The following is a 9483-nucleotide window of genomic DNA, read 5'->3' as shown; positions in this document are numbered from 1 at the left end:
TGAGACAAAGTCCCACTTTGGGATGGGGTGCAGTGGCACAATCTCAGCTCACTGCAACCTCTGCCTCCCAGGTTCAAGCGATTCTCCTGCCTCAGCCTCCAAAGTAGCTGGGATTATAGGCGGCCACCACCACACCCGGCTAATTTTTGTATTTTTAGTAGAGGCGGGGTTTCTCAATGTTGGTCAGGCTGGTCTCGAACTCCTGACCTCAGGTGATCCACCCACCTTGGCCTCTCAAAGTGCTGGAATTTTATGCCTATATTCAATACGTTTGATTGGATTCACCTTGCTGTTTATATCAATCATGAATTTTAGAGACTTTACTCCCTGATCACCCTGATTATATTTGGATATTTTTCTAGCCTCCCCAGCCACTTATTTATTGACAGAGCATTTCTTAGGATAGGTTACTTTTATGGGTGGTTACATTTATTCATATTGATTCATTGATTTGAATTTTTTGTAGTCTAATTTCAGGCTGACCTTTTATTTTCCTTCTCCTTACATTATCTCTGATCAGGCTGACCTTATTTTCAAGTTCTGAAGTTACCTATAGTCATCTATTAACTACATTATATTTTTACATTTGGAATATGCTCTCATTCATCTGGGCTTATGGATTTGTGTTTTTGTTTTTTTCTGACTTGTATACGTTCCCTGAATTATGTGGTGGTGGTGTTCTAAGTTTTTCTTAAACTTTTATTTTATCCTACCAACTTTATGGCTTTGGATACCTTTTCTGTAGTTTCTTTTTCTTCCAGAATCAGAGTAGCCATTTTCTGTTCCTGTACTTTCATAGGTCTGAGGTTCTTCGGTTTCTGTAAAATAGGGTTGTTTCTCATGCTGAAGAGTCACTTAAGGATGGAGAGTAGGGTGTTGTTGGTTTTTTTTTAATTGGTGATGATCATATATTACTTTTGGTTCTTTTTGTTTTATTTTTTTTTCTTTTGAGACGAAGTTTTGCTCTTGTTGCCCAGGCTGGAATGCAATGGCATGATCTTGGCTTACTGCAGCCTCTGCCTCATGGGTTTAAGTGATTGTCCTGCCTCAGCCTCCCGAGTAACTGTAAGCATCTCCCGATTACAGGTGCCCACCACCACACCCAGCTAATTTTGCATTTTTAGTAGAGATGGGGTTTTGCCATGTTGGCCAGACTGGTCTCAAACTCCTGGCCTCAGGTGATCCACCCACCTCAGCCTCCCAAAGTGCTGGGATTACAGGCCTGAACCACTGCACCCAGCCTACTTTTGGGTTGTTTACCTACATTTTTATTCTTCCATATGTTAGGTAAAATAAAACATGCTGCAGTATGTAGAAGATAGTGTTTAAAAAATTGTATGTTGATTCAAAAGTCTGGAAAGATACTCAGAACTCAACACCAATATGTATAACATACAGGAGATTTTTAAAATTTAAAGCATAACACAATACAGAAAAATGAAAAGTATACAGCTTAATGAAGTATCATCAAGCATAGATAGGGAGTTTTTGGGTGTGACAATGAATGATGCTCCCTGGAGTTGGGTGACCTGGCAGCTCTGTATTTAGTCATAAGCAAGAAAGGGCCCTTGATTTTAGGTTTAGAAGTTACAGCTTTATTTGGGAAACAGTGAAGGGCTAGAGCAGGGATCTGATGAGACAGTTTTTAGGATGGATTATAGTTACAAATCTAGAGCTCAGAAGACCAGTTTAAAAAGATTATAACAGTAGGCTGGTTATGGTGACTCAGGCCTATAATCCTATCACTTCGGGAAGCTGTGGCAGGTGGATCACTTGAGGTCCAGAGTTTGAGACCAGTTTCACCTGGCCAACAAGATGAAACCCTGTCTCTACTAAAAATACAAAAATTAGTGGGGTGTGGTGGTGTGCGCCTATAATCCAAGCTACTCGGGAAGCTGAGGCAGGATAGTTGCTTGAACCCAGGAGGTAGAGGTTGCAGTGAGCCAAAATCATGCCATTACACTCCAGCTTAGGCAACACAGCGAGACTCTGTCTCACAACAAAACAAAACAAAAAGATTATAATGGTAATAGCTACCACTTACATAGCCGTTGCTATGTGCCAGGCAGAGTACCTGGTAGATACGTACATTTTTCTTATTTATAGACTATTATCCTCATTACTAGATTCTTAGTACCTAGTACCCATATACTAAGTATTCTAGATTACTAGATCCTTAGTATATGGATATTAAGACACAGAGACCTATGTAACTTGCACAAGATTACACAGCTCTAAGTGATGTGCCAAAAATCAAACCTAGGTACTCTATCTCCAGAGTTTGGGTTCTTAACTAATGCCTTGTTATCACATATACCAAAACAGAGAAAACTAGAGTTTAAGTTAAGGAGGTAGTAGGAATGGAGAAAAATGCCAAATAATACAGTACAGGATCTGAGAGTTGTTTGAACACAGGGAGGGAAGACAGTGCTGTTTCCAGCTAAAGAAGTGAGTAGTAGACCATTGGGAGTATTATGGCAGAATTGCTAAGAGGTTAGGACTACTTATCCTTGAGGATAAATAGAAAACAGCAAATTACAAAAGTAATTAAGGAGGTCTGAAGCAATGCCTATATTTTAAAGGTGAGAAGTTGAGTCATGGAGCCAAGATTAGGTAAACCAAGAAATCAAAGCATTTTAAGAAAGCAATGGCCAGTCACAGTGGCTCACAATTCTAATCCCAACACTTTGGGAGGCCAAAGTAGGAGGACTTGAAGCCAGAAGTTCGAGACCAGCCTGAGCAACATAGTGAGGAACCCCCCACTCCAATCTCTAAAATAAAAATAGGCTGGGTGTGGTGGTTTACATCTGTAATCCTAGCACTTTAGGAGGCTGAGGCAGGTAGATAACTTGAGCCCAGGAGTTCAAGACCAGCCTGGCTAATGTGGCAAAACCCTGTCTCTACGAAAAAACCAAAAATTAGCAGGGCTTCGTGGCACCTGCCTCTATAGTCCCAGCTACTGAGGAGGCTGAGGCAGAGAATCACTTGAACTCGGGAGGCAGAGAATCACTTGAACCCGGGAGGCAGAGGTTGCAGTGAGCCGAGATCGCAACACTGCACCCAGCCTGGGTGACAGAGCAAGACTCCAAATCAAAATTTTAAAAAAAAAATTCATTAGCCAGGCATGGTGGCACATGCCTGCAGTTCCAGCTACTGCTGGGGAGGCTGAGGCAGGAGGATATCTTGAGCTCAGGAAGTTAAGGCTGTAGTAAGCCATGATTGTGCCACTGCACTCCAGCCTGGGTGATGGAGCAAGATCCTGTCTCTGAAAATTAATAAAGAAGGTAGTGATCAATTCTGTAGAAGTCAGTGAAGTAGAGAAAAGGCTATTGGATTTAGCTATTGGGAGATAGTTGTGAATATACTGCAAGAGCTGTAGAGGTAGAAACTAAATTGGAGTTTACGGAGTAGATCGATTGTGAGGTGATTTAAACTCATGTTTAAAGACAAAGCTGGAAGGATAGCACAACTATAGTGGTATAACATGTATACCATTGTCTATTAGAATATACTGTTGTTTAAGTTTTCAAGGAGCCCCAAATTTGTATTGAGTACATCCTATTTAAACCTTATTTGTTGAATTGGTATTTGAATTGACTCAAACAGCAGGCCCCCCATCCCCAAACTAACTTTCTAAAAAATGTAAGGCTTTTGTTTGTTGGTTTGAGACAGAGTTTTGCTCTTGTTGCCAGGGCAGGAGTGCAATGGTGCAATCTCAGCTTACCACAACCTCTGCCTCCCGGGTTCAATGGTTCAAGCGATTCTCCTGCCTCAGCCTCCTGAGTAGCTGGATTACAGGCACGCGCCATGATGCCTGGCTAATTTTTGTAATGTTTTAGTAGAGATGGGGTTTCACCATGTTGGTCAGGCTGATCTCGAACTCCTGACCTTGTGATCCGCCCACGTTGGCCTCCCAAAGTGCTGGGATTACAGGCTGAACCACTGCACCAGCTGAATTTAAAGCTTTTTTTTTTTTTTTAAGACGGAGCTTCGCCCTTGTTACCCAGGCTGGAGTGCAATGGCACGATCTCAGCTCACTACCACCTCCACCTCCTGGGTTCTAATCAATTCTCCTGCCTCAGCCTCCCAAGCGTGCACCACCATGCCCAGCTAATTTTTGTATTTTTAGAAGAGAAGGGGTTTCACGATGTTGACCAGGATGGTCTGATCTCTTGACCTCGTGATCCACCCGCCTCGGCCTACCAAAGTGCTGGGATTATAGGCACGAGCCACCGTGCCTGGCCTGAATTTAAAGCTTTAATAAGCTTGGTCTTCTGTGAAAAATAACTTAGAATTTTTTTTTTTTTTTTTTTTGAGACGGAGTTTAACTCTTGTTACCCAGGCTGGAGTGCAATGGCGCGATCTCGGCTCACCGCAACCTCCGCCTCCTGGGTTCAGGCAATTCTCCTGCCTCAGCCTCCTGAGTAGCTGGGATTACAGGCACACACCACCATGCCCAGCTAATTTTTTGTATTTTTAGTAGAGACGGGGTTTCACCATGTTGACCAGGATGGTCTCGATCTCTTGACCTCGTGATCCACCCGCCTCGGCCTTCCAAAGTGCAGGGATTACAGGCTTGAGCCACCGCGCCCGGCCTAGAATATTTTTATTATGCAACTGTGTCTACTTTAGGAAAAATTTTTTGTTATTGTTGCTTTTTCTCTATGCTAACTTACTGATTCTGCCAGGTCGTGAGAGACTTAAAATTTAACAAAATACATATGTTTCCTCTCTTAAAACTTCACTTTTAAAAACTATCAATGCTCTCAATATTAAAGTAGATTAGCCAAAAAATAAATGGGAATACTACATCTTCAGGTTAAAGTTTCAGATCGTTTGTTTTCTCTTTGTTTTTTACTTTTTTGGAAATTTTTTCTGATAGTACATGTGAAAATGTGAAAAATAGAAAGTGAAAGTCCCAATCTCTGTCATCCAGTGTTAATTACTGTTAACAGTATTTAACTTACCTCTTGGGAATTAGACGATTTCAATTTAATACCTGTGCTAGTTTTTCTTAGGAAATAGGATATACACAAGATAATTCATCTGGAGGTATTTATAACATCAGAAAAAATTGCAGCAAACCTATATATAATACATTCAGCAATTTGTTAAATAGATTCATGTAACGACAGTAAAGCCAGCCTGGGATGGGATCAGGGACTCAAATGTTTGACATTTTTTTCCTAAAACACTACCTGTTTTTCTAAACTGATCAGTTTTCAGAGTAGTAGGGCATAGAATTATAGGGTTGTTAGGAACCTTTGACTTTGGCATCTATTGTTGATTGGTTGGTCACTCGGTGGGTCGGTCGGTCGATCGGTCGGTTGGTCAGTCAGTTTGTGACAGAGTCTTGATCTGTTGCCCAGGCTGGAGTGCAGTGGCATAATCTTGGCTCACTGCAACCTCCGCCTCACAGGTTCAAGCGATTCTCCTGCCTCAGCCTCCACGGTAGCTGGGATTACAGGCATGTGCCACCATGCCCAGCTCATTTTTGTATCTTATTAGAGCAGGGTTTCACCATGTTGGCCATGGCCAGACTGGTCTCAAAGTCCTGACCTCAAGTGATCCGCCCACCTTGAACTCTGAAAGTGCTGGGATTACATGCATGAGCCACCATGCCTGGCCCTACTTTTGTTTTTTGTTTGTTTGCTTGTTTTCTTTTGTTTGTATTTTAGGTACCTTTGACTTCTAATGTAAAAATATGCTATATGGTTTCAGAGCAGTGTACAAACTTTGGAATGCTTTTTGACGGAACTTCTAGCTCATAAAGCAGTCCATTAACTTAGCCTCTAGTCTATTTTACTAAAATAAAGTTACATAAAGCTGTATGGTTTTTACAACAGATTAACATACCTAAACTGTTTTGTTTTGTTTTGTTTTGTTTTGAGGCAGGGTCTCACTCTGTTGCTCAGGCCGTAGTGCAGTGGCATGGATAATGGGTCACAGCAACGTCCACCTCCCAGGCTCAAATTATCCTCCCACCTCAGCCTCCCAAGTAGTTGGGACCACAGGTGTGCTCCACCATGCCTGGCTAATTTTTTTGCAATTTTAGTAGAGATGGGATGATGGGGTTTTGCCGTGTTGCCCATGTTGGTCTTGAACTTGGTCTCAAACTTGTGAGCTCAAAGTGATCTGCCCACCTAGGTCTCCCAAAGTGCTGGGATTGAGGCATGAGCCACCATGCCCTGCCCCTAAACAGTTTTTTAATTCAGCTATTGCATTATCTGGGTTAAACTGGGCAAAATATATAGTAATAACTCTTTTTCATTGCCCAAGCCAAAATTATAATTCTGATTGTTTAGTTATTTTGAGGCTGCTGCTGGTGGTTAGATGACAGTATTTTGGTGTATCTGTATCTTTCTTAGGTCTTTCTAATTTCTATAGCCTTAAAATAAATGAGTACTAGTCTATAATAAACTATTACAACTTTTTGTAGGTGATGGAAAACTTCACTGTCTAGACCACTTTTTACAAAGTGGTTATGCACTACTTGTTATGAACTTCAGTAAGTCTTATATTAGCTGCTTCATAGACATTGCTGATACTTGTTTATCATGAAGTGGTTATTCTAGATACTAACTTGTGGTTTCTTGGTGAGATGAAAAATGATTCTACACAAAAAGCAGTTGTTACTAACTTGTAATCAGAGAAAACTCTGAAAGAATTTAAATTGGGAGTTTTGTAAAGAAAAACATAGAACTTAGATGGCTTTCTTAATTTTTCTTAAAGGATGGGTCATCAGTTAAGGAAGTTGAAACCTACCACCGAACACGTGCTTTAAGATCTTTGAGAAAAGATGCACAGAATTCTTCAGATTCTAGTTTTGAGAAGAACGTGGAAATAACGGAGAAACTTGCTAACGGCAGGCATTTTACAAGGTAATACAAGGTGGTTTGAATACTAATTCAAAATAGTTTTAAAGTAGTAATTTAGGATTTGCATTTAATTTTTGAAGTATATTTTTGACTGGTTATCAAGATTCCAGGGCTATAAGATATAATTTATTTGAAAAGAAATTATCACAAGCGATATTACCGAATTAAAAATTAATATGTACAATTCAAGTTTTTATTCAAAAATGATATCTGTGATATGTATAAGTACTGCTGACAAGGTTGGCTGATGTAGGACCAGTTCTCAGATATTTGAGAATCTCAAGAGACTTTTTGTGACTATGTGATATGTGTGTGGCTCTGCTTCATAGTCTATACAGAGCCCTCATTCATAATTGTGGTTCTGTTTCTGATTGCTTGCTATAAGATTTTCCATCAATTCTGAGTCATTTAGTCTATGAATTTCTATGTGTTGGTGTGTTTCTAAAGCAGTCTGTACAAAGGAAGCAGAACATACAGTTTTTTGGTTTTGTTTTTAGTGTAATGGAGGTGGCATGAAACCCATTTTAAACTCAAGAAATCAATTTTAATGGATTAAGTAGTTTGGCTAAATTCATGGAACTGGAATATCTTTGGTTCAGGGCGAAAAGCCCCACTTAGAATAAAACTTGTTTGATGAAATAATTATTTTGGCCTGGCACCATGGCTCAGGCCTGAGCACTTTGGGAGGCCAAGGCAGAAGGATCACTTCAATCCAGGAGTTCGAGGCCACCAGCCTGGGCAACATAATGAGACCCTGTCTCTATAAAAAATAAAAATATTATCTGGGCATGGTGGTACACACCTCTAGTCCCAGCTACTGTGGAGGCTGAGACAGGAGGATCACTTGAGCTAGGGAGGTCCAGGCTGCAGTGAGCTGTAATCATGCCACTGAGAGTGAGACCCTGTTTCAAAAAAAAAGAAAGAATCATTTTTACATTAATTCTTCTCATAAATAAATAATTTGCAATGACTTAGAAGACTGGAATTTTCCTGCTCTTAAATAGAATTTTGATTCTTTTATTTTGTATGGCATGGTTTCTAGATAAGCAAGGTTATGCCCTTTTGAGTTTTTTATTGTTTTTTTCCCAGCTACTTAATCATTTTTTTATTATATATTTTTTAATTTGTATCTTATTCATCTATTATTTATGGAGTGTTTTAGACTGTATTTTATGAAATCCATGTATCGGTAGTTAAAACATAATGACAATGTTTATGAGACACTAAAAAAGAAAAAACACAGTAAACTGTTAGTTGCCATCAGTAAAACACATTTCAATTTCAGAGATGTTAAAAGGGAAAAAATACAACTTTTAGAATCAATGAAGTACAATATAAGCCAGCCAGTATTTCCGAAATTTGAAGTCTTAAGGTTTATTCTCCTGAAGTGAGGAAGTGGTTCACTGACTCTCAGAATTTAAAATTGTTTTTCACTATCTGAAGAAAAAAAAACATTTTAGGCCCCTAAATTGTTGCCTAATAGAGAATTGCCGTAAAATTTGAGGCCATATATCGTGTTTACGGTTGAATTGGCATCAAGTAGTACTACTTCAGTTGTCTTAGGTTAATGAGATAAGAACAGAATCAGACCTTAAAACATAAATGATTCATCTGCTTCTGTATGAAAGGCAATATGATGTGATATCATGACACGCTATTTAAATGAATGTTTGGAACATTTCCAGTAAAGAGAGGGGGATGAGTTGACTCTTCATGATACACAGCAGTAAATAGCCCATATGGTACACAACATGCCAAACTCGAGAGAATCTGATGGCAGTCAATACCACATTCATACACCAAGTGGTTATTTCATTTTAGCAAAACCCCTTAGTATATTAATATTTTTGGTTGATGGTTGGTTTTTTAGTTTTATTTGTATAAAACTTATAAGTGAACTTGTATGTAGTTTGGTTTACATAGTCATACAAAAAAATTAATGTTAGAAGTTCTGTTTTTACCTTTAAAAGGATCTCTACAGTATTCAAGTTTATAAAACATTGCACTTGGCTTTATGTTAGAAAGGTATTAAGGGGGCATAATAAAATAAATGCTTTTCTATCTGGATTTAAAGAGGAATGACTTGGTGTTTTTTGTTTTGTTTTGTTTTTGAGACGGAGTCTTGCTCCGTTGCCCAGGCTGGAATACAATAGCCCGATCTCAGCTCACCTCAACCTGTGCCTCCTGGGTTCAAGCAATGCTTCTGCCTCAGCCACCTGAGTAGGTGGGGTTACAGGAGCGCACCACCACACACTGCTAATTTTTGTATTTTTAGTAGAGACAGGGTTCACCCTGTTGGTCAGGCTGGTCTTGAACTCCTGACCCCAAAGTGCTAGGATTATAGGTGTGAGACACTGTGCCCGGCCGACTTGGTATTTTTAATTAGATTACTTCTAAAATTTATTGAATATCTATTCTTTTTATTAATTCTTTTTTTTCCTTTTGAGAAAATTGCCTTGCCTTGTCCCCCAGGCTGGAGTGCAGTAGCATGATCATGGCTCACTGTGCCCTCAACCTTCCAAGCTCAGGTGATCCAGTGATCCTCCCACCTCAGCCTCCCAAGTAGTGAGGACTACAAGTTTGTACCACACCTGGCTCTCTCTCT

General features: G+C 39.7%; 1 protein-coding gene across 1 annotated transcript in view; it reads left to right on the top strand.

Moving 5' to 3' along the window:
- The window catches only part of ATAD2 (ATPase family AAA domain containing 2), a 70135-nt gene that overhangs the window by 4277 nt on the left and 56375 nt on the right, over positions 1 to 9483 (top strand). Inside the window, exon 2 of the mRNA XM_017530732.2 lies at positions 6733 to 6881. Coding sequence (XP_017386221.1) covers positions 6733 to 6881 — 149 coding nt within the window. The remainder of the gene's footprint in view (positions 1 to 6732; positions 6882 to 9483) is intronic.

The sequence above is a fragment of the Cebus imitator genome, unplaced genomic scaffold (genome assembly GCF_001604975.1).
Source record: "Cebus imitator isolate Cc_AM_T3 unplaced genomic scaffold, Cebus_imitator-1.0 Scaffold68, whole genome shotgun sequence".
Taxonomy (NCBI): domain Eukaryota; kingdom Metazoa; phylum Chordata; class Mammalia; order Primates; family Cebidae; genus Cebus; species Cebus imitator.
This window is presented reverse-complemented; position numbering and strand designations above follow the sequence as displayed.